Source organism: Cygnus atratus, chromosome 4 (genome assembly GCF_013377495.2).
Source record: "Cygnus atratus isolate AKBS03 ecotype Queensland, Australia chromosome 4, CAtr_DNAZoo_HiC_assembly, whole genome shotgun sequence".
In the NCBI taxonomy this organism is placed as follows: Eukaryota; Metazoa; Chordata; class Aves; order Anseriformes; family Anatidae; genus Cygnus; species Cygnus atratus.
Genome location: NC_066365.1, coordinates 66,339,093 through 66,365,474, shown reverse-complemented (window position 1 = coordinate 66,365,474; position 26,382 = coordinate 66,339,093). Strand labels below are relative to the sequence as shown.

Genomic DNA, 26,382 nt, shown 5'->3' with positions numbered 1-26,382 from the left:
CAATTGCTATCATTATTTCCACTGCAGTCAGTCCAAGTGCAAGGTGTTGGCATCTTGGAACACTGTATTAACTTAATGATTTTCGTGTATGTTAAAATGACATGCCTGTAATAATCCATATATTTTAACTATTTTCAGTAAAGAACAGTATGGGCGGGACTTTTGGATGACAGTCTGACTTAACTCTGCACAAAAGCCTCTTATAAAGAGAAATTCCCAATTTTGCCATACTCACAGTGTATCAAGAGATGGATTTTCTGTAATAAACCTTTGATTTCAAGGACTGTTGCTTCAGTGTTATAGGCGTTGAGACCATTGGGGTCAAACGCTTACAATGCATGCAGTTATCCAACAACTTTTGAAAACTGTAAGAGAAATGTAGTAGGATAACAAATTACTAATGTACCTATATGTTCATTATGGTGACTTCAAAAGCAGCCTATAAATTCTAAACTGTGAACCTGTTCTCATTCTCTTGCAGAATACAAGGTAAGAAGGGCTTTTCCAACACTGGAAGAACAATCAGATTCAGCACTTCCTAGCAAGGTTACATGTGTTTCTTTTTTTTAATTTTATTTCGTTAATTTTGTCCCAGTGAAATATTTGTCAAATAAGGATGCAAGTATGTACCATTAAAATTAGTAAGTTCCCCACACTGTCATTTCCACACATCAGAATCAGATTTGTCTGGAGTTCATATGTTCTTGTCTTTTTAACAGATTTATCCTTATGAAACCCTTATTGTAACAAACCGAGTTCGTGTGAAATTGCCTAAGGATGTGGACAGGACCAGACTGGAGGTAGGAATGATATTTGCTTGATGGCTTTGCAAGTCTTTGTCCTGTCTGTTTACCGTCTGAGGTATTCCTAAGCTCAAGTTAAGTAACAGCAATGAAAGAAGAGCAAAATAACACTATGTATAATAATTTATTTGGAAACACTAGTATATCACAGAATCATAGAATGGTTTGGGTTGGAAGGGACCTTAAAGACCATCTAATTCCAACCCCCCTGCCATAGGCAGGGATGCCACCCACTCGATCAGGTTGCCCAGGGCCTTGTCCAACCCGGTCTTGAACACCTCCAGGGATGGTGCATCCACAGCTCTGGGCAAGTTGTTCCAGTGGCTCACTACCCTATAAGTGAAGAATTTCCTCCTAACTTCTAATCTAAATCTCTCCTTTTTTAGTTTAAAACCATTCCCCTTGTCCTGTCATTTTCTGACTGAGCAAAAAGTTGCTCTCCATCTTTTTTATAAGCCTCCTTTAAGTATTGAGAGGCTGCAGTGAGGTTTTCCCAGAGCCTTCTCTGCTCCTGGCTGAACATTCCCAGCTCTCTCAGCCTTTCTTCATAGGAGAGGTGCTCCAGCCCTCTGATCTTCTTCATGGCCCTCCTCTGGACTCACTCTAATGGGTCCACATCCTTCTTGTGCTGGATGCGGTACTCCAAGTACCTGGATGCGGTACGCCAAGTGGGGTCTCACAAGAGCAGAGCAGAGGGGCACAATCCCCTCCCTCCACCTACTGGTCACTCCTCCCCTTATGCAGCCCAGGATGCAGTTGGCCTTCTGCAAGTGCACACTGCTGGCTCATGTCAAGCTTTTCATCCACCAGATGAAAGTCCTCACCAAGTCCTTCTCAGCAGCGCTGCTCTCAATTAGTTCTTCTTCCACTCTGTACTCATGTCCGGAATGCCACAACCAAGGTGCAGCACCTTGCACTTGAACTTATTGAACCTCATTTCACATGGGCCCACTTCTCAAGCTTGTCCAGGTCCCTTTGAATGGCATCCCTTCCTTCTGTTGTATCAACTGCACCACTCAGCTTGGTGTCATCTACAAACTTGCTGAGGGTGCACTCAATCCCAATGTCTATGTCATTGAAAAAGATATTAAATAGTACCAGTCCCAAGGCAATTGTACATATTATATATATATTATATTACATAGGCAATTTAACTGAAGTGGAGTAGCCCAAAACCCCAAAAATGTGTGATAGAATGGTGTTTCACAAAGACAGAAATGAAACCCTTTAGTATTAGATGATTTTACAGGGTATTGGGAATCAAAACTGGTAGGTAGAAACTTATTCATTGCAGATCATATAAAAAGACTCTCCTAGAATAACCTGAGAATTATAAAATAAAGAGAAAAGCTCCAATTATCCTTCTAATACATGGACCTATGTTTCAGGTCTGTTATCTCATTCAGCCTCCCCTTTTGGCTGTATGGTCTATGATCACATGAAAATGTACTATAAGTTTGCAGTAGCATCCACCTCTCTCAACGAGTAGTAATGTAAGCTGGAGAAATGCAGATGTAATTTATTATAGAGGGGAGCTTTGTTTCCAAAGGCCAAATCGTGAAGTTATGTTCAGGCAAAATTCACAAAGTTAATTTTCTTGCTTGAGTAATGATAGGACTGAATAAATTATTAAACTTTTGTACCATTGTGTTAATTATTATTAATAAGAGAGATTTCAACAATAAATATGTGATTAACAATGTTGGACTTTGGGGAAGATTTATATTTAAATAAATTTATAGTATTATTAACTTGATAACTTTATAAAAAATGAAGAAACTAATCATAAAGCAAACAAAAACAACGACAAAAATATGAAGTGGCAGCAAGTTTCTGCTTAGAGATCAAATTAAAAAAAAAATCATATATAGAATTCTTAAACATACTGTATATTTTGGAAATGCTGTACGTTCCTTAAATAGTTTAATGTGCTTGTTGCTTGATAACCCCACAAGTGGTATGGATTTGATTGTAAGGATAAGAGAGCCTCAAAAATGTTCTCTTTTAAGCCTGATATATAGCAAGGTATGAGATCCATAATAAAAAGCATAATGAATCCAGAAGAAGGAGCAGGGAGTTGGAGGGATACTCATCTGGACACATGTTATAAAGGATTCTTTTATGTACACATATATATGTTTGTGAATATTAAAAAATAGAATCTTTGTTTAAAGACATCAGGCTTGTCTGAATACCAAATGCAGCTCCAGCTTGCTTTTTTAAGACAACATATAGTTTGCTTTGGATGGATCGTGCATGTCCTGGCTGCCATTATCAATAACTCATACGCTGTCCTCAGCTGCGACTGCTGTTTGTTTAACATTGGAGTTGCTCAGTCTGCTTCGCACCAGGTGCAGCTCTGTGCCTGATGGCTCAAGAAGCACAACCACTTCAAAGATCTCACAGAGGTTTGCAAAAGAACAATAAACAAGGTCTGCTTCAAACCTGCACCAGAAAAGCGATAAGGGGACCAGACTGATCTGCTGATTGTTGCACGATGTTAAACATGTGCATCTGCAAATGACCCCTTTGTAGACCATCTTACATTTATTAGGGATTGGTAGGTGGTTTTTTTAAACAATTAAATTAGCAACATTTTAAAAGGATTATAACTCCTGGAAAAACAGAGGCAGCAGCTCATCTACACATTCAAGCCATATGCAGAGTTGAGTGACAGGAGTAAACTGTTGCCTTCCCTTGCCAGCCTCTTCCCCTCCTCTCTGTCCCACTCTTTTGTGTTAAAGGATTGCTGGAAATAAGTAGCTTTGGGTAGAAAAGCAGTTTGCCATTATTTCCTCTTGTGGCAGAAGAAGAAGATTGTAACTTGGTTGCTGACTTGTGCATTCAGTGCATTTCAAGGTTGGGCAAGACCCAGGACTTTGGAAGCCCAATAGTACAGGGGTTCATAGGTTTTCACAGGAACAGACAGAGATTAGACACACATGCACATGCATATACACAGCCCATTAGTAGAGGATCCATTTAGCATTTTTTGATATCCTCAAGATTTTGGAGGCAACACTGTGAATACTGGAAGCAAGCATTAAGGTTAGATTTCTAACCTTTCTTAAGCTATGTTTCACTTTCACTAAAAAGTGTGATTCGATGCTCACAAATCTCCAGGAGGCAAGTGCTCCCTGCGAGCAGAATCGGTTGCCAGCTTCTGTTTTCATCGTGTGGAGCCAATTCACTCTTGAAGGGGCTGTATTTTGCCTGCAGAAATGGTGAGGATGATAGCACTGCTAAGCCTATGTATTATCCAAACTGTAGAGTGGTTTATCTAGGAAAATATTTTCAGAGTCAATGTTCTGATACTATAGCTTTATTACCATCAGTTTCTCAGGCTGAAGTTTTACATTGTTCTCACTGTTGCAAATGTGAACTAGCTCCTAGGTGTGATGGATGTGGACAGGAGGATAGAGGTGATGTTGGTGAAAGGAAATGTTAGAACCATTGTATTTCAATTACCTGTCAAACCTGAAAGTGATCTTGCCTTGTCCTAAGGCATTTAAAATCTCACACATCATATCTCTGATTTCCTGGTCTACTTAGTTGCAGTAAGATCAGTAAATCTGCATGAGCTAGATTTCTTTAAAAGCCCTTGTAAGTTGACTTGAAGCAAACTCCTCTTTGTAAAACAGGGTTTGTTATGAACTTTGAATGATACAGCATAGATGTCATGGAGAAGGCAGTTCTTCTCTGATCCCTTATTACAAGGGAAATTTCCTGTAGAGAATGTTCCTATCATGAAAAGTGAACTCACATAAAAGGTATCAGCTCCTTGAGTGAGATTAAGGGAGGCAGCTGTGAAAGTCTCTGCTAATGGTCGATTGCAGGAGGGTGGGGTTTTAATGGTTGGTAATGTTTGCCTATCTTTGCTCCCATTGTGAGTATTTTTTAGATTACTTGTTGTGTAAGAAATCTATTTCATGGCTTATAAATAATATGTTTTTCTAAAAATGCATATTTTTCTAAGCCTAAGAGGCATCTGGAGATTAGGAGGGCTCAACTGGTAATAAATGCTTTAAAATAATAGGAATTCTTTCTTCAAAACCACATATATGTAAACGTAGAAACACTCGGCATATTTTTGTTTGATTGTTCTAGCTCAGCAGTGAGGCAGAAGTAGCTCAGTTCTTTGTGCTCCTAGAGGAGATGTTTATGCCAACAGTGAGCTAATACACACAGCATTGAGAATTAGTTATAATAAATGACCTGCTGATTTTTAAATACATTACCAGCACTCTGACTTTTGAATGAATAGCCTGGATCTTCTGATATAAGCTGATTAGAAATGTGAGAAATTTACAAAAGATACGGAGTTGGCCCAGGATTTTTTTGAGAAGTTTCTCTTTACCACACTGCTTTTTATTCTAATGTTAGATGAATGCAACAGCATTCCCACAAGCAATTCTAAGGGGAAATGGTGAAGAACAAGTTAATTTAGGTGATACCAACAGTAACACGGGACTGGATTATACAATGTGGGTGAAGAAAAGGAATTGCACCTTCACCGTGTTGGCAGATGACACAGACTGGAGGGAGAGTAGTTGATACTCTACAGAGCAGCCCTTTCATTCAAAGAGACCTGGACAGGCCAGAGGAATGGGTCAATAGTGACCTCATGAAGTGCAACAAAGATAAACCATGATTCCTGCTCTTGTGATGGAATAACGCCATTCAGAGACATAAGATGGGGAACAGCTCTGCAGAAGGGGTCCTGATGGAAAATAAGCTGAATGTGAGTCATCAGCACAATTTGTCAGTAAAGGGGTTATAGAGAAAACATGCCCATCTCAGATGTAGGCTCTGAAAGGTTGAGAGGCAGCAGTTATGGGTTGCAGGAAGGCCAGTTACAATTAAATATAAGGAAAAAGCTCCTCACTGGGAGAGTGAAGCACTGGAACAGGTTGCCCATGAGGCTGAGGAGTCTCCATCTGAGGAAGCATTTAGAATTCGGCTGGACAAGGCCCTGAGTGATGTGATTAAAGTCAGCCCTACTCTGAAGACCTTCATAGCTCCTTAATTTGCTTAGCATGATATATTCTGTGGAGACAAGGCCTCAATGTAAAGTAATCTAATCACAAAATAGGATTCTAAGTTGCTTTTGCTGCAATAGCATTTGAAAAAAATAAATACTTTGATGCATTTGGAACATTTTATCAAAAGGTTCATTTTACTATGTTAAATATTGACGTTCTGGGGCTAAGACATCACCTTTGGATGGTATAAATAAGCACATTCCTTACCTGCTCTTTTTCCAGTAGTGTTCCATGTGATCTGTATTTTTTCCAACAGAAGTTAGGCTTATGGACACTTCTGAAAATACTTGTGCCACTTTTAAGCACTTGAATACCTTTTACGGTTTAGTCCTTGGGCTCCTAAAAGAATGTGCTCGATACTTTTAGCTTACACTGGATATTGCTTGCCTGTTGTTGAGTATGGCTCATGCACAGCCACATAGATTTATTTATTTTCTCCGGAAGTTGCTTTTATCACAGAGGATAAGATTTCTTTCATGGTCACAGGCTGGTAGTTTTGAAAGCCAACATACTTAGAGTCTTTTTTGGAAAGTCCATTTGGAAAGCATCATTTAGTTTTTTCTTTTGATTTTCTTATCTTGATGCATCTTAGTTTCTTTAGCCTTTTCTTTTGAATGTCAGAGTTAAAAGCATTATTCATTCATGCCCATCCAATACAGCAGAAAATATATTATTCCACTTTTGTTTGAGCCTGTTCATTCTTTGCTTAACTGAAACAATTGCTAAGAAAAAAAATATTCTGGAATGTCAAGTAGCAAACCTTCATCTGCCACCTTGTTCTCTTGTAAACAGAAATCAGAGATTTAAACATGGGTGCGGTCTTGTTTGAACAGAGCACTTACATTAATTCAAACATGCTTTTCCTCCTGAAACTACTTGTCTGGATCTGTTTTAAGGATGAGATTTTTTCCACAATTTTTATTCAACAATTGCCCTGGGTTCTAGCCATTTGGGCTGCAACCATTTTAGGAATGGATTCCAGTAATTCAGTTTGAATTTATAACAGCCCCAGCTTGTAGATGTCATTCATACAAGTATTGTTATGTGTGCCACCTCCTCTGTAGCTCGGCTGGGGAAAATCAGGGCGAAAGCAGAATGTTGCGTGTTTTAACATGGAGAAGAGCAGTTTGTAGTTTGGAGCTGAATTTGAAATTACAAGTTCACTTCACGATGAAGCTCATAACCTGGCATAAAAAAGTACATTTCACTGACTTTAGTGGAACTTCACACTGTTTAACTTGCAAAACATTCATGTTGTGTTTCTTATTCTAAGCATATGCTTGTGTTGTAATCAGTGCTGGATGTCTATATCAATTTTCAAAGTCCTTATGAAAGGAGCCATTGTAAAACAAAAACACACATTAGAAATGACATGATATGTAATAGAGCTAATTCCTATCAGAGTGGAACCAGTGTGGAACTGAAGAGGGATCAGATGTGGAGAATTAGTATTGTGGCTACACAAAAGCCCAAATTAAGGGAATCTGGAAAATCTGCTTTAGGAGCAAGGTATTTTGAACCTGAAGCAAGTGTATGTGGAAAGTTTCATGTTGACTTCAGTGTACTTTTTTTGGATAAGGCCCAAAGACCACAGGCAAATCACCAGAAACCAAACCTCTGAGCCCCAGGTGTGAGTCTGGGACAAATATCCAAGTAAGTGTTAGCACTAGCATCCATGAATACACAATAAATAACTTCATTGGATTTTCCAGTTTAATAATTATCAATGTCTACCTCTTTTAAGAAAACTGCACTTACATGTCTTAAATTTTTGAAACTCAAGATCTTCTATATATTTTCTTAATTTACTATGGATTCATAGTTTTAATTTTATTTATGAATCATTTTCTTAATGATACAACATCCTTATCGGCAGTAAGTTGAAGGCAATTACTTACATAAATGGCAGTATATAAAAGCTCATTTGTTTGAATGACAGAATGATGGGATAAGTTATCCTTAGAGATGTTCTACTTATACCACTTTGTAGGTAATGTATTGATATCACTGAGTGAAATACTTACATCTTTTCAGCTTCTTGCATAATTACTCAAACAGGGAAAATATTGAATGTACAGGGCTACTACAGAATATTTTCTATATGCCTTCTTTGGTGACAGGTTGAACTGTAAGTACCCCGTAGCAGTGATGTTCAGTGGAATGCAGATTCTCTGTGGAGTTTCATGATACCGTGAGATACTAAATGACACATATTCACAGGTCCAGGAGCCTTGTATGGATGCTAGGGATTACGCTGGCAGGGGACAGGGGTTTCAGACTCACTTCCTTGCTGCTTCTGTTGTACTGCTCTTTCTGGGAGCCTTCTTGGGGAACCCACATTGCTATGGGGAAGCAGAGAAGAAAAGGGGGTATACACCTCCTGCCAACACTCAATTGAAGAAAGTACCCCAACTAGTCATTTTTGTGACTAAGTGCCATATTCCAGCAAAACCACAATTGCAGCACCTCCTACCTTATTCCCTTATAAATGGAGTTGCCCTGGTTCTCTCTTCATACTTTTAAAGTTCATGAGGTGGCAACTCCTGCCATTTCTTAACTCCTTTCCCGTGTCATATAATTACTTAATAGTTTAAAATATTTATTAGGCATGAAGCTTAATTACTCAGTAGATGAGGATAACATTCAATACTCCCTTGGGAACATGGCACATGGCTAATTATAGCTTTCTAATGAGCCATGCAGTAGACTTAGAAGAAGCCTCTGAAAAGCCTGCTGAGCCCCTGCAGTGCAACAGAAAGAAGGCAGAGGAGTGTGCATCTTGATGCTGCAAAATAAGGATTTGAAATTCAGTACATCAAAGAGATTTTTTTTCCAAAAACATATGTTTGGGCATCTGAAAGTTACATTTGGTCAAAATTCTAGAGGAATGGGAGAAGGGAATCAGGGGACAGGAGGGGAAGAATGGAGAAAGGAACAGGCTATTTTTATTCCAAATATATTCAGTTAAGATATGTCTAGCGTCCTAAATTTTAATACAGGAAGTAAGATTATATCCCAGCAGTACAGTCTCTGCATTACCCTAATGAACTAAACTTTGTTTATTTACATGAATGCATACCCATGGATAGTTTTTTGGATAAATTCAAGTTTAGTTTGAGTATTTTGTATTTTCAAGGCTCTGGTAAAGATCCTATAGCTTTTACTTCCAGATTTTGTGGAGCAGAAGTTGAAAGTATTACAAGGACTCTGAACAAAAATTAATTGAACTGGACAACTATTTAAAATTGCATTCTATACAACAGAGTGCACAGTAGCAAAGGCAATATAATGCTTAGCTGCAATGTCGTATGTACATAAGATAACAAAAGCAAAAAGAGAAACAAACCAGACATTTTAAATAAGCCCTAGGAATTAGGACTTAGATTTTTCTCATCTTCGACTCATCAACTCCTGCCATCCACTGTGTTGGTTCATTGGATCAGTATTGACTCATGAGGAAGTATGATATCCTCTGAATTTCCTACATCAGCAAGTTTTCACTTGAGGACTCCCATACAATTACTGACACAGAATAAACACAGTTGTGTAGCATGACCTGGTCACAGCTTACTACGGTACAGCTGTAAGTTAATTGCAATTTTTCCTTATTGTGACTTATTCACACTAATGCCATGTTCCTAAGTATTAGTTTTGAAGATCTCTGAATTTCATTAAAAGCACAATTATTCTTGTGCAAAATAAATCTCATTGAATTAAATAAACATTATAACTCTATTTAGAATGATTAGTGGCTTTTTAGCGTGCCACAGAAAAACAGAAACAAGCCTCATTAATTTACAGCAAAAAGCATCACTCCTTTCTGAGTTAACACTGTGCAGCAAGTATTTGAATGTGCAACTGATTACTTTTCTTCTGGGAGATTAAAATTGAGCACATATCTATACCGCTCATTTTAATGATCATGCTTAGTTGAACATGAGGATTTTCCATTTTAGTGGTTGCAATGCAGTAGACAGATTTAGCTCAGCCCTTAGTTCTGTATATCATATTATTAAAGCATTTGCATTTAAATTCTTTTTGCATTTAATTCTATATGTTTTAGGAGAGCTAGCTACATGATTACAGCAAAGGTATGGTTACCCTTTTCAGGCAGTATTGTGCCATATTTCAGATAACATCCAAGTGAGGAATTACGGATATAGTACTTTGCTGAACTTGAATCTCACTGTCTTTTTCTCTTTTCCCATGCAAGCTGACACAAAATGCTGTCCAGAAGAAACGACTGAACACTACTGACTTTAGAAGGCTCCGATTAATATGATTTTATCAAAACAATGTGATGCAGTAGTCCTTTCCAGTGTGACAATTTGACACTTAAATATATCCAAAATGTTTAATGTTGTAACCATCCGGTGGCTTCAGGTTAGCAGCCATTTCAGTGAAGATCCATATTTAAGTTATTTACATTATCTGTTAGGAAGGCTTTATGGCAGCATCATGTTAACATCATTATGCAGCTTCCAACCTAAGCTAGTCTAAATACAGCCAGTTAGGATGTGTTCAGACAGGGGCTTTGTCCTTGTCCTGTGTACCTCTCCTCAGTGTCAGCGCTGTGTCCAACTTTGCCATTGAAGCAGAGCAGAGAAGTAGATTGAATTAAGCTGTCTGAATGTGTCCAAATTGTCACAAAGGGAGTTAGGAATTGGTTCCTGGCATACTGTAAAACACCCAGACTTCCTTTGTAAACAAGGCCAAAACTAGGGAAAAAAAAAAGAACGAATGTTAATTTTGCTCACAACTTGGGCTTTTCATTTAATGGCCCAATTATGCAGCATTAACATAGCTGGATATTTTAAGCTGATCCAATCATAAAAATAAAAAGTAAAAAACAAATCTGAAATCACATTCTTGGCCTCATACGTATCTTATCTCATACCTCAAGATGAATATCCTGCCCTATTCCCTATGCATAATTTTCAATTTCCCTTCTTTTGTTTGACTAATGAGACAAGGCAATGCTTCCGCATGAGAGCATTTCAGCTAACACAAATTAACATTCAAATACCTAAGAAAAATCAGTCTAATATTTCTTAGCAGTCTGTTTTCTCTGCCTTTGGGAAGAGCTTTAGGTCTGAAAGGTATAAGGTTTAAGAAAGTCCAACAACAGAGCAGACAAAATTTAACATCACACATATAACGAAAAGTATGAACATAAGCTTCCCACACTGGCCTATTCCCATGGTGTTTAGACCCTTCAAGTACTTGTAGACATTTACCATATTTTCCCTTAGTCATCATTTGGCTACAGTTTTACATACTTAGGCCTTTTAGTCTTTCCTCATAAATCAAACTCTGCAACCCATGATTATATTTGTTGCTTTTATCTGAAATGTCGCCAGTTTGATGACATCTTTCTGGGATCAAGGGTTATTCCAAAATCTGCAGACAGAACTGTAATCATTGCTGCTTCTAGGGTTGGTCCCAAAGCCCATGATGCTTAAAAAAGGAATGGTGAAAGTTCCTGAGATGCAGGAAAAACAGTGGGAATCATGAGACACTGGGCATAGATGGCTGTCCTCAGAGAGGGTTCAAACCAAAGAGAAAGTTTTTCCTTCTAGAATTAATTTTGCCTTCTACTAGAATTAAGTTTGAGTGTGGGTATTGCATTGATAGTGTAAAAAACTTTGCTGATATTGCAGTCTGGTAACTTAGTCCTTGAGATGAGGGACAGTATATAGAGGAGAATTAGAAGCAAAAAGTAACTGCTTAGTAGAGTGGGAGGTAGAAATAAGAGAGCTCATCCTTTCCCCATCTCAATCTCTGCTACTAGCTGGTATTCCTGGACTGGAAACTCTCAGCTGCTTTTGGAGCAGGCTGCACCGAGAAATTCTGTGAGGAAAAAAAAATGTTGCTGGTATAAAACCAAACTTTAGTAGAATTAGAAAATTAGTGCATGCAAGGAATGAAAGTGATGTCATCTGCATATAAGCAGGAGTAGAGAGCATATCTAATTTATATTGGCTTGGATAGATGCATGTGAACTGAAAGCTCATTAACTCTGAGGGCAGAGCAAAATGATAAATATGAAAGTTTTGCCTTGGAGAGGAAAGGGAGAATTGCAGAGCTTTTTTTTGAGGTTGGTGGCAAGCTTCTTGCAGTGGTGAGCTGTAGCAAGTATTCGGCACCTTGCAGAAAGGACCTGTGGCCTGATGTAGCACTTGGGTTTTCTTTCAGTGTTGAAATAGATCTGATGAGACCATAGCAATTCCTAGGAAGAAATCTTGTAACACAATTCAGGAAAAAAAAAAAAAAAAAAAAGGAGAAAGCATTCTTTTTAAAATCTTAGTTTACTATGGTTTTGAATAATGGTCACTGGATTTACCTGCAGGGTATAAGCTTTCTGATTTTCTTTTGGAATATGAACTACAGTTTGTCACTGATTTCTCCTGAGATGGCATCTCAAGAGTTATCCACAGTCTAGAAGCAAGATAAAACAAGCTATGATACCTTTTGCTCATCCAGACTTTTTTTTTCCAACCCCACAGCTCATAAACATGTTCCTTAGTTTGAGAAAATAAGTTAAGCTTGCTAGAATTTATCCACTAGGTTACCAGAAAAATACAATGAAGTTAGTGGAGAGAGAAGTTTCTTTTTCTTTCCAAACACAGTAGAATTAAATTCTGTCAGTGAGAGATTGTTTCTAAAATACATTGTCAGATGTTGCTGATTTCCATGTGAAACAGGATCTCCTCTGCCAAATATGCATGGCGTATTTGTTCCATGCTATGCATAGTGCTTATGTTGGGTTGCTATCATTGGTCAAATGAAGAATGATGGCTCACTTCCAAACTCTTTAGTCAGTGTTGATTTGAAAATGTGGAATCTCAAGGGAAAAAAAATAGAAAGGCTGTCCTTTTTTAGGAAACTGTAAGGGCCCACAATGACCATTCAAAGTAATTAAATATAGTAATATTTTGCAAACAATTTTATTAATTTTCCTTGTGTAATTTACATTACAAAGACAAACTCAATGTTAATAAGTGGAAAGTAAAATTTTGCTTTCAAATTTGTCAAAAAAATAGCTGTGTAAGATAGGGCCAGCGAGGTCATGTCCACCCTAGTCAGGTAAACCGTTGTGGCATCATCAGGGCATATTAGCATGCTCCCTGCCAGAATTTTGGATAATAACAGAAAGGTTTCAAGGAAAGTTTTGTGGAAAAGGAGAGGATGTGTTTAAAAAAAAATCAATTTGTAATTTTCATTGCACTGAATCTGTCCCTTTTAGATGGCATGTGCTTAAGACAATGGAAGCAGAACCTTGATTGATGGTACTACAATGCTTGAATAAGGGTTAGCCCACAGTTATCGAAAGAATTTTGTATGCTTTTCATTTCTAATTCATACATTTATCTTTTCAGCCTTTTCTGCACGTATACTAGTAATTGTTAGGCAAACTCTATATACATTCATTATCCTACCTCCTTCTTAATGTTGTTTTTCTCTCCTTTTTGTCTTTGTCTCATATATGAAAACATCAAATAAAAGCATAGTTCTTGGTGTTTCAAAAAAGCTTTATCCAACTTGGGCTCCTGGTGCAAGTCTATCCCCATGGATAATCACATTCTGGATTTAAGAATTTAGCAGTGTGCTCTCTCCTTTGTTACAAGGTTGCTATTAACAAACCAGTGTGATGTCCATTGCTCTCATTAAAGATCAAGGCAAAACAAATGCAACTCTGAAATTACATTGTTAATAGTTTCTTTAAAGTCCTGGAGTCGCTTAAATTTGTCTCAGTGTGCTCTGTCATCGCATATCATGTATAAATACATCTTCTTCCTGAAGACTGTAGCTTCTACTCAGTTGGAACTATATTGAAAAGATTTGTTTTTTTCAGAAGTTGCTAATGCTAACGATTTCATTTCCCAGCTGTTGTAAGCTGATTTGGTTTTGATGTGTTTTCTTCCAGAATTTGGGAATTTAAATGTAAATACAAATGCATTATTTTGTGGTGTGTTTTAAAACTTAGGAAGGGCAGAAATGTTCCTGTGCACAGAAGAGCTTAATGATGCCTTTGTATTTTCATTTTCAAGAGGCATTTGTCCCCTGAAGAGTTCCAGGAAGTCTTCAAAATGAGCATTGAGGAATTTGATCGTCTGGCACTTTGGAAGCGGAATGACCTGAAGAAGAAGGCCTTGCTTTTCTAGTCCCTCATGGATAAATATGTGCTTAATCAAAACAAAAATAGTCTTGCCAGAACTATCACATGCACTTGCTGTTCAACCATTGTCCAGCTTCATTGTGTTAGTATGTGTCAGGGGAAACAGGACAGATTAGATGGCAATGCGTTGGAATACAGAGAATTTGCTAAACTTGCATGACCAGCTGGTTTTGTCAGTAACTCCTGGTCCTATCCAGTTTACAACATGCAAAAATCTAGCTTTAAATTTATTGTTGCTTGCAGTTATTGCTTGATGCAAATCAAAATTCTGAAAGGAAGAGAAAAAGTGTAGCTGTGACAAAGGAAATGCATCCAACATTGTTTCATTATGTTTTACAATACAATTTTTATGAGATCAAGTGAGTAATTAATATAAAATTCACCAGTGGGGGATCACATGCTATTAAAAATGTGGTAAAAGCCAAAGAAAAGCATGTCCACAAGCAATTATTGCAGCTTATGTTTATGTGTGGTACTTTTTAAGAATGAAAGAAAAAATATGGAAGCACCTTAATTCTACTTCTTATACTTTAGACACAGCCTACTCTCTAAAAGGTCATATTTGTCTGAATGGTAACTAGCTATCTTTAATTACAGCACAAGAGTTTTTATTTTATTAAGAATATATTGTGACATAAAACACTTATAATGACAAAATGTATACAGAAACCTACTTAAAAATGTAGTCCCATTCATCAGGAAAACTGAAGCCTTATTACAAAACTGGCATAAGAATTTATTATGCTAGTAAACTGTGTTTTCCTACTATTTTAGGATGTTTGGGGGACTTTTTTTTTTACATTTCATGCTGATAAAAATACCATGTAATCTTAATTATATGTAGATAGATATCTATCTATAAAAGTTTTTTTTTCATTAATATATGTTCTAAGTAAAGACATTTTTACTTTCTCCACTCTCTGGCTTATCACGATAAGCCATGAGAACTGTAATAGCATTGGTAGGTGTGGAAATGGAACAGTTCAGCATAAAATGTAACAAAAAAAAAGCTTGGTGTGCTCTATCAATAGTCTATCAAATTATAATCAAATATATGAAACCCTCATGCATTACTATTTGCATGTTTCTGTACAGATCAATTAAAAAAAAAACACAACAACCTTATGTGATATCGGTGCAGTACCTTGAAACTATCTTAAATAACAAAGCTAACAAAATCTAAGCATTTGATATGAGCGTTAGATCTTATTATCTCTTCCAGCTGAAAGACTGTATTAAATTGAATAATTTCATATGGTCACAAGTATGGTTGCTGACAAAGAATGTTTTAAAGTGAGTTGCTAGTTTTGTGTGATACTAAAAGAGCATTACAAAAGTACATTTTTCAGCCATGTGTCAGTATTCTGCATTTTTACTGCCTTGAATGTTTGTACTCCCTATTTCACTATGTCTTTTTGCCATTTCCTTGAAGTAACTGGTTAATATATGCACTACTACACACTGTTTCAACTGCCCCAGCATCAGAAAAATCATAGTATTGAACATGCCTTCTTCCAATAACTTTCAAAATCCATGCTGTTGGAAATAAATATTTTCTCATGACCTAAATGTTTTGTCTGATGATACAAATGTTTAAAAAATCATTAAAACAAAGACATAACTGGATGACTATATTCATATGTGTGTATAATTTTTTGACTGTATTGCTGCTCTGGATAGGTTCTTCCAATAATATTTATGTTACTAATACGTAATTTCTGTTAGATTTGTTCAACGAGGAGAAAGGATATCTTTTATTGTGAAGTTTACCTCTGAATGTCAATTTACTGCAAAATTTGTCATGATTTAAATGATCCATTTAGCAATGGGCATACCTTACCAGGCAAGAGCTGCTTTGCTGGAGGTGTTCAGTGTATACGGCCGTAAGCTACTCTTAATTGAGAGCTCCTGATAACCTGCAGGCAGCATCCCTAATGCTTTTCAACCTCTGAATAGCTTGTTATGTGTTGCATATTTGTGAGACCTGGCTGCACACTGAAATCGACCAATTCAAAATGTGACCAGCAAAGTCTATGGGATACTATGAATATCTAAATCCAGGAGAGCAATTGTTGGAGAATGGTGATTAGTATTTTTGCCATTGGAGACCACCCTCCTCATTTATACCTTCCTGGGGCATCAGATTGATTACAGTCATCTTCTCAATGAGAAAAAATTGCAGGTTGATCATAGAAATCCACATACAGGTACAGATCAGGTTTAACATGGATCTTCATAAATAACGTGAAAATTGCTTAACCACGGCAGTTATTGTACCAGTGCAAGGAAAATGTGCACAGCTAATCAACACGTGATCAAGATCTCCATGTTGCTGTTTTGAGTTACACAGATCCGTGGCAGATGACAAGTGAGGACAATCAAAGCATGTGAGCTCTGTTTGACCCATTTATGCTGTTTTGAGCCAGTTAGTCTGTCACAATACCAACAGCTTAAAAATGTCTTCTGGAGGTTCTCATCCTTATTTTTATCAGAGCTAAAACAGATGCAATTCTTATTTTGCATATACTCATGTCTATGCTTTAGCTCGTGAGCACCAATTGTTATGACAATGCACAACTGTACCTAGGAATGGTACCCCGTTATCCACCTATATTTGCTTACAAGTCAGTGGGCATCATTCTGTGTTCCCTTTTATGGTCAGTTAAGAGAAAAAAAAAGCACTTTGATCACGTCCTAGTGTTAAAAAACAGTTGTATGAATTGCACCTATCATATTTCTGTCCACTGTGTATAAAGAAAGCCAATCCAGCTGCAGACATATGCATTGCAAACTACCTAATCTTAGACAAAATGAATTTTTGTGCAAGTGAAAACATTAAGACAGCAATCTCAATAATGTGGTGAAATATCAGGGTCGCAACCATTGGCAGTTCTTAGCCCATGTTACCAAATCACTTTCAAGCCATCAGGATGGTACTTTGAATTGCACAGATCTCATAAAAGGCCTTGATAAAGTAATTTGTTGTGTTCACTATATACTCACCAAACAGGCATGTATTCAATGCCAAACACACAAAAATGTCTCAGAAGACAGTCAGTTTATCAACTTAAGTTCCTACTGCCAGCGAAACCAAAAAGGAATTTTGGCTTCCATACACAAAACCTTTGCTGACATTAGATGAACAACTACGCTTGTGTATCCTTCTTATTTCATTTTCCCCGAAGTTTGAAATGATCTGTAGATGTCTGTTCTGTGCAAAGGTGGCATAGCTCAATAAGCTGTTCTGTTTTTCAGGTGGTACAAGGCAGTGTATCACTCTATATTTAAAGCATCTACTGTCACATGGTTTATAGACCTAGTTAGTTGTGCTTTCTAGCATATCATTCTCATTTACGACATGCTACTGAATGCTGGATTTGGAACCAGCCAGATATACCTGTGCAAAAGGGCCATAAAGTGTTTTAATTCACTTCACTGCTACTTCTTCTGTACATTACTTAAACTCCATAAACCAGAACATGGCATTACCAGAGAATACAACATTTGTCTTTATAAAATTTATCATATTTTCCCCATTTAAAAATTGCAAATTGAAATTTTAGTCATATATTCTACTTTCAATAACTTGGAGTATCTTGTTACACATGAATAGATTAACGTGCATAATCAATGTTCTGGTTTATTTCTAGAATTCCATATGTTAATCTTAAATAGCATTATGAAATGGAAAATGCATTTCAGAATAATTAGATAAATCTTTGCCAGAGTTTTCCATCTAATAGCATGTTCCAACATTGGCAGCAAGAAACTCAGTGTCTCAGCAAATCATTGGCTATTCTTTAGGATTATGCCCTTTATCATTAGATACTGTTCCATTGCCTTGTTTTCAAGGAAATGCTATCTTTCAGCATTGTGGTAAGTATGGGTTCAGCTGTGCAGCTCAAAAGGATCAATTTAATTCTTGAAGGAACCTCTCTTGACATGTGTTCAAGAAGTAAGGGAATTCTGTCAGAGATTTCATTTTCATACCTGGATCTGATTTGTATGTCTCAGCTGTTCATGACAACCCTGATGTATGACCTAATTCTCACCTCATGTATTTTAAAGGCATGTCTCAAACACAGCAATGAAAGAGCCAACTTATTTCATCATCATACTCTTTGAGACAAAGGAACACATGGATTTTTGTGGTTGACTTACTAATGCTGAAGCATATCTGACCAACAATTCCAGATAGGAAACCAGGCATGCCAGATTACTATTATAGCTGTCTGAGAAGGCTGGACATTTTTGTCTGACCTTCTGCTATTTCTTTTCCTTGTGGTTCAGTGGAGTACTCTGAAAGCTGGAATTGCAGAAACAGGAAAATACATAATTTTGAGAAGCTACCTGGAATCTAATAATCCCCTAAGACAAGGATAGTTTTACATAAGCAAAAAAGATGCAGCTCACAGCAAGAGAGGCACCTTGTATTAAATTCCTCATTTTGATGAGGAGCCACCTATTTAAATTCTCTCAAGTGTGATCAACCCAGACCGTTAATTTTATTAGCCTTTTCACAGCTCTGCTATTTGCAGTGATGAGATCCTAGGCACTGCCGTATGCGTGGTGCATGGACTCCAGTGTCATTTTTCCTGTCCCTTTGACTTGAGAGGAACAGGGTCATATTCTCCTAAGCTTCCTAATATCTAGATTGACGTGACCAATTATTTGATAGCACACAGGCATGGCTACCATTTTTCAGCTATCTTGAGTATCTGAAAAGACAAAAAAAAAAAAAAAAGATGACTTTTTAGTATCCTACTAACAGACTGCAAACCTCCTGTACATGTTAGATAATACTGGAGGTTTGCGTTTTTGTCATATCCAGACTACCTCTGACATATGACAAAATAATCACAGGCTAACTATGCAAGTACTGGAGGTGCTTGCTCAAGGTTTTTGAGTCTTTGCATCCCTTCTCACTCTTTCTGTTCTGAGAAAGCCATGTTGGAAAAGGTGATATTCATGAAGAACACATGCCTTTGAAACAGTAAGACTCAGTAGTTTACTTCTCTGGTGGTAAAGCTGCAAGCACACACAGCAAGCTGAAGTTTGTTTGATGGATTACTGCAGCTGGTTATGTTTTTCTCCTCACACCCACCATCTATCTGATTAAAGCTAAGAGATGTAAATAATTTCACCTGTTTTTCTAAGTGCTCTTTGATCACTTAGCACGTTTTCATCTTACTCCTCAGTGCTGGATATCCTGACATCTATGTATCCAGGCATTTGTAGTAGGAAGATTCCATTTTTTAAATAATCAAACAAATCTCTGCATCATTCAAGAAATTTTGACCAGCCAATAGTTCTGTGCCAGACATCAGCTGCTCCAGAATGATCTAGGTAAGAAACCAAAATCAGGCAAAAGACAGCTGTCCTAGGTATCATCTACACATACAGTGATTCACAGATTCAAGGATGAGTTTTTCCTGTCTCAGCTATGATATATTTACCATTTGTTTGAAGAAATCTGCATATCCTTGATTTCCTGTCCTGAATCATGTTAAAACTGTCCTGAATGATCTGCTGTTCTTCTGTTTTCTCCACTTTCTCTGATGAGTATTGCATCCCCTAACTCATCTTTCCAGTAAAAATTGCAATCTTTTCAATCTTTTTTTGAAATTAAAACCTTTTTGTGCCTTTGATAATTCTTCTCAGCCCGTTGTACCTTGTGTTCAGGAGGTGGCTGACCCAGAATAAAGGCATTACATTCTCTGTATTATGTCAAACATTCTAACATCTTTTAATTTTTATTATTATTAATATTATTATTTCTGACAGGGAAAGAAGAATGGTAAGAATGACTTTTGACTTTTTTACTACGAATTTGCATTTTGGAGAAACTCTGCTGTTGCAAGCGTCTTTGCCTGAGTGGACATGCTTCTGAACTCTAAGAGTGTTTTTAAGTTTTTCCACCGCAATCCTTGCAATCCCGTATAATAATTAAATAGATAACATGTTAGATGCTAAGTCAATCCAGGTTTCTAATGGATTTTCTGAATTTCTTTATCTGTCCTGGAATAATGTAGTTGGGGAACTAGGTTAATACTATTCTCATCAATTGACGGTTTTGCTACTCGGGGTTTAAAGAAACTCTCTCAAGTTAAGGACACAGACGCTTTGGACACCCCACTTTTTCCACTATTATACTAGACATTTTTCATCTCCCAGCTAGTATTTAGTAAATGGCAGTATCTGCAGCACTGTATGAGTCACTGAATAAAATATAAACAACATCAAATTGTTCAGATGGCATTTTTTTTTTCAATCCTTTCTTCAGTGTAATAACTGGTTATTTGTTTAGTGCAATAAAAATAACAGTAATCAAAGGCTACTGAATGACTTTTATTTTTTTTCCAAATGACACATGAGAATATAAACGCACAGTAGAAGCAGAAGCTCAAAGTATTTTTTACTGTTTTTTATTTTTTTGAGTAGGGGCTAAAATGAAAGGGTTCTGCAGAACATACTGGTGTTGTAATTAGCAGGACTGCTGGTATAGGTTGTTGCGAGGAGCTGAATTTCAAAGCAGATATCTTCACCCAGAGCCTGTAAGTGTTTTTGAAAATATCCTATACAAATATAAATATCGGATTATGTGCTTTCACGTTTACTTTACATTTGTACCTCTGAAATAGGCTCTTATATAAATTAGCACGTTTCAGGTCTTCTGTGCTCGTCAGATGACTAAAATCAGTGATGACTAATAATCATAAGTTTGGCAATACTTAACTCTGAAATTAGAAGTATGTATGAAAAATTTCTTGACTCCTGTCTTGCTTACTAAAAAATTAATGGCAAAACATTAAAAGGAAAAGTAGGAAATTCCATAAGAAATGAGGAGGCCTACTACTTGTAAAGCAAACCTTACAAAGATGCCAAGTCTGCATCATCAGACTTTGATTTCCTACAGAAAGCAAGCATTAGAGTAGCATGTGTACAACCATAAATAATGTCTTTTTCTTTCAAAATCCTTCTAATTCATTAACATAAATGGAAAAATCAGAAATGTTTTTTGGAGCAGAAAAACCATAAAAAGCATGGCTTTATTACTTTTGAAAGGATCAAAGTAAACCTGGCTATGCTTCCTTGAAGGACTAAGAAAATTACTCATGTTTAAAAAAAAAAAAAAAAAAAGAGACTGATTGTACCACAGTCAGTCAACTCAAGAGTAAATAAGATATAAATAAGGATTAACTTGAAGTAGCTTTTCCATTGCTTATGTAAGTGAGCTTCAGGAGGAAAGAGTGTGAAGAACCAGTGTTGTAAAACAACACAGGAGGTTTAGCTGAATAGTGGAGATTTTCAACAGATTTCCCAGGCATTATTTTGACAGATTGTAAGTTTAAGAACTGGTTGTTCCGTGATTGTGATGATAAAGGAGAAGAGGGGTATAGAGTTTCATGTGTTGATGAACAATGCAGGGTAAAGAAGAGGCAGGGAAGGACTGAGATTCCATTTTTGGCACTGTCATGCCTCTGTTTGAAGAAACTGGAGATGAGGAGGCAAGTTTTACAGGAAATCTTATCCTGCTATGTTTGACCTTAATGTAAAAATAAAAATAATGAGGCCAGCCTTAAAAATAAATAAATAAATTACATTCATACTACACAAAGGTGAAGCTGCTTTTCAGTGATTCTAGGAGTTTAATATGCAAAAAATAAAAGGATTTTAGCATAGCATTTTAAAAATGTCAGTTGTCAAATGCTAAGCCCCCTGGAATCAGTGGAAGTATTACTTGCTCAGCACCACAAAGGTCAGGTTGTATAGAACATCTGAAAGTGGAATCAGAAGAGGGGGTTGTTTGTGCTTAGCTCAACCAGAAGGATATCAATGGGAAGTAACCCCTTCAAGCTATGCATTCAGACTCTGGAAAGCATACAGCGCTTTTGTGATTCCTTCAGTCACCCTGATTCAGAATCAATTAATGGTGGAATGAAGACAATAGTTTATTTTATATTTGTGAAGAGAGTATAGTTGCAAGTACTTTTGTTACACAGGAGAAGATCTACCTGTGTAGAGAGTCAGGAGAGGCGCATGTGTTATTTAAAAGCTGCATAATCTCTCTTCTTGAAGTTTCTGTGATGCACACTTTTTAAAATTTGCTTTCTGCAGGAGGGTGAATGGTATTTCTGTGACAGGGAATTTTACCTATATAAGAAATCCTTGCAGGACACATATATACTCAGTGCTAAGTGAGAGTCCTCAAGCAAATTTTGAATGTATGTGTAAAATTGATTTTCTTCCCCCAGCAAACCTGTAAAGTATGTGGGATTACAGATAAAAACAACTTGTTGAAGAGCTACTTCAGAAAGATACACTTAAAAAATTCAGAAAGATGCTGAGTGTTTTGGTATTAACAATAATTGAGTCGGTAGTAACAGGATCACAGTACATGATAAAAGAAAACAAACAAACAAATCCTTGTCCACAACAAATAGCTTTCTGTTGTGCTTACAAGACATTTCTTCTAGTTTGTAAATGTCTCAAGCCTCTGAGACAGCTGAAAGGATTTTTTCTTACAGAAAAATCACAGTTTCAAGGTGACAGAAGATGAGTTTTGTTCTAAAAAGCCGTAACATGCTTTCTGTTTTTGGAATCCTGCCATCATTATGTTTTACTGAAGACAGTGGGAATTACCATAATATCACTCCATGTCTTGACAGCCCAGATTGCACAGTATTTTTGCCTGCTTCTCAGGCAAAATGCCCTGAGACCATCCGTTTGCACCCCTGCCAGTAGGATGGGAAGACAGAAGGTCGGACACTGCTGGAGGCAGTGGCATCAAGGCTGCCACCATGAAGCCCTGACCTCCCCTGCCCCAAATGCCAGTGTCTGTGATGTGGAGCAGTGTCTGGCCACTACATGAAGTGTCATTTTGCCAGTTGCGGGGGCGGGGGGGAAGAGGCAGATCGACTGTGTTGACAGCCTTTCTGGTACCCAAATGACAAGAACGTACAGATTGCTTCTTACAGCTTTGATTTCACTGAGGTACTGACAAAACCATATTCTTGTTTAGGCATCTAGACAGGTCTTACTGAAAAGTATTGCACAGGCTTTTGGGGGATGCATCGCTTACATCATTCACTAGCTTTTCTAAAATATTTTCTTTTTTTCTTTTTTTTTTTTTTTCCACAAGGATTTTGCTGAGGTTTTGGGGCCTCTGATTCTAGCAAGCTGTCTGTTCATGGACTCAGTCCAAGGCAGACTTGAAGTGTAACTGAGTGTATTTTTAAAAAGTGACCCATGCTTTTAAATGCTTAAAGTACTGTTTTCCTGCCTTTTCACATTACTTAAGTGAGCCAAATCCAAATTGCTTGGAGTTTCGTACAAGACATAAATCTCAACAAATGGTTGGGGATTTTTTTTTCTCATGCCTGTGTTTCTCAGATTTCATCCAATGTTGATTTTCCAAGGGAGAAAAATCTTCAAACATGCATAATAACTCTCCTAAAGATAATAAATATGGCCTGTCATTGTCATAACTTGCTTCCTTCAACGCACTGGGGATTATCTGATAGTTAAAGACCAATCTCGTAAACAACTATACTGAGATATCTTACTGCCAGGAGTACTCTCTTTTTTTTCTTTCTTTTCTTTCTTTTTTTTGCTATGATTTTTATTTATTGATTTATTTTTTTGTGTGTGATAACCAGTACTAAGAATGCTAAGAAGATTATAGGAAGATAAGGGTATCAAGGCTGCACCAAGTATTGCCTAAAGCTTGCGAAGACTATTCCTACATTAATGAAGTTACTCTTGATAGAGTGGCAATTTATTGTCAATTATTGAGAACAAAGATGGTATTCGGAACATCACATGGATGTTTGTTATAACCAGTAACTTGTCATTTTTGTAACTTAAAACTGGAAGGCACTTTTCAAACGTGGAGGACATATGTTTCAAATGGGGGGATTTGTACCAATTTACCTTGTAGAGGTTTGTGTTAGAAGATGATTAGTTTAAGAAGTTTATTGGGTGCAAGGTATGACGTACAGTTACTGTGAACCACAGGTTTCCTATTAATGAAGTGACTTCAGCTTCCATGCAAGAAACTCCTTAGTAATCAATTGGTTTATTTCGATCATGTTGTGTTTGAGGTGAGTTATATGCTGTTCCTTTTAATTGTATAGAATAGATTTTGTGTTTAAATAGTGTCATTAAATACTCATGGGAAAGAAATTCACTGAATCTCTATGGCCAGTTTTGCAGCTGAGGTAGCTCACAGAATGCACATGGCCAAACACAGAATTGGGGGGAAAAATGCCATTTAAAAATGATGGATTGTGGAAACTAATAATTCAAATGAGAAAAAGTTCTTTTGAGCCCTTTAGCTTTAAGGGGTGTTTGTCTCCAAGAGGAATGGTTTGTGCTGGCTAGTGTTCATCTCCATGAGAAACGTCCCATCCTTTAGTCCCTATGGAGTTACCACCAGAAGACATGAAGTCCTTACCAGCCTCTCCAACAGCCTAAGGACAAGCACCTTGTTATCTCACACTCTCACCCAGCATAGGGCATAAAGTGCTTGTTGTCTTGTCTGTGTTGTTGCAGAGCTTTTAAGTCTCTGAATCCACTCTGGAAAGGCTGCAGAAATTACCACTGGAAGTTTGATTTGTTTTGTTGCCAGAGCTGGGACACTAACTAGTAATTAATCTCACTGTCATAACAGCTTCATAACATCTTCAAGACATTTCTTTGGAAGAAATGCTCTGCAGTACGGCTAGCCCCAGGCACCCCGCTTACAGACTGCAGAGCGGGCACACAACTTAGGCAGAGGTTGAGCATTGAAAAGTTACTTAATGTAATGTGTGCATTAAAATTCATCTGTCCAGAAGCAGCAAAGCCAGTGCATCCTAGAAGTGCTCGCTGCAATTGTACAAGTCAGTGGTACTCTGCACGGATTACACTGCATGTGCCAGAGCAGCCAAGACCTGTTCTGACTTTTCCAGCGAACTGTTTTGGACTGTTCTTGTTAGCTCTCACATTTTGCAGGTCCTGATACTAATCAAGTAGCTCTATGACAGCAATAGCTGAAAGCAATTGAACTGTGGAGAAGAGGAGCTGCGGTTTAATTTTTCAAGGCCGACAGAGCCCTTTAATATTGCCAGAAAAATCACTGCTTCTAAGCACTCCAGACCCCCTTCCTGCCAGCTCCCAACAGGCGTAATGCAAAAAGGCAGGTAGGAGCAGGCTGCTGCTGTTGGAAGAGCTCATCCTGGCAGCAATTACTTCCCTGCCCATACCCAAAGGCACGCAAGGAAGGGAGCAGCTGGAAGTGAGATTGAGGCTCGATAAATTGTCCTGACAAGGCGAGGCCATGAATTAAGCACTCCTGTTTTAGGCCACAGAGAGCTCATCCATTTCCTAACTGGTCAAGCACTGTAAATGCTGAATAAATAGAACTTTCCCTGGTCTAACTTGTTACTTTGGTTATCACCCTATTGCAATGACTGAGGATGATAAAACCAGATAGCAGACCACATCAAATTTGGTGAGATCAAACTGAGTTTTATTCACCAAATTTAAAGACTTAATGAGCTGTATACTCACAGATGAGCTACATGCTTATACAGAAGGATGAACTTGCATATAGTATGCTACAAAAATACTTGTTGCAAGAGAACATTTGTGTAGCCAACTGTTACAGCTGAAGGAGAGCTAAAGATATTCTAACACCCGGTGGACTAAAAATGAAGAAACTGATGCTCTTGCTTTAGCAACGTTTCTGTGGCTTCAGTTTTCCAATTTCTTTATGGAAAGAGAAGAAAATAAAAATGTGAATTTATCAAAGCTGCAACATGTTTACCCACCATGGCACTGTGTACAGGTTCAGCCTGCAGCCTTGTCAAAAACCGAAACCTGCTTTAAGCTCTCCGAGGGAACTTTCAATAAAAACTTTAATTGATACAACCAGCCTTACCTTGTGCTTTTGCCTCTCCTCTGTCTTGTGCCAAAAGTAGATGACAGCGCTTGGTTTTAAATCAATGTTGGCTCTGTGCGTGATTTTACACCATTTTAACAAAAGGTCTTAAATCGTGACTTTAGACAGATGGCAACATGCTCGGTGTGCCCCGCAGCCGAAAGCTGGAGTAGAGCATCACCTGGCCGGCACCGGGACCGGGACCGGGACCAGGACCAGGGCAGGGAAAGGACCGAGCTGCGGCTCTTTCCCGGGGGCTGGGGGCAGCCTCCATCCCCCAGCGGGCGAGCAGCCTGGCAGCGGGGCTGCTTGGGGCTGCCCTGCCCTGAGGTGCTGCGCCCTGCTCCCCTCCAATGGGGACAACCGCGCACCTGCCCCCACCCCCTCCAAATCCCGTACCGGGGGCCTTTGTTCCGCTGGCTCCTCCCCGGCCCT

The 26,382-nt window shown here is 37.9% G+C and overlaps 1 protein-coding gene and 1 long non-coding RNA gene across 12 annotated transcripts in view; one reads left to right on the top strand and one right to left on the bottom strand.

Annotated features, from left to right (window-relative positions):
* The window catches only part of ABLIM2 (actin binding LIM protein family member 2), a 139,816-nt gene extending 125,770 nt beyond the window's left edge, over window positions 1-14,046 (top strand). For 10 of the 11 annotated variants that reach the window (XM_035547244.2, XM_035547242.2, XM_050710415.1 and 7 more), the window contains 3 exons: window positions 482-546; window positions 720-800; window positions 13,897-14,046. In XM_035547244.2, coding sequence (XP_035403137.1) covers window positions 482-546; window positions 720-800; window positions 13,897-14,010 — 260 coding nt within the window. In that variant the 3' untranslated portion in view covers window positions 14,011-14,046. Of the gene's footprint in view, window positions 1-481; window positions 547-719; window positions 801-7,424; window positions 7,499-13,896 lie in introns of all 11 variants that reach the window. The other variant, XM_050710414.1, reaches the window with a different exon arrangement.
* On the bottom strand, window positions 12,764-26,376 carry LOC118248368 (uncharacterized). The gene is made up of 2 exons (XR_004778731.2): window positions 25,948-26,376; window positions 12,764-14,292 (listed from the first exon to the last, which is right to left on the bottom strand). It is a non-coding gene; the product is annotated as an uncharacterized LOC118248368 (long non-coding RNA).
* Window positions 26,377-26,382: the final 6 nt, after the last annotated feature.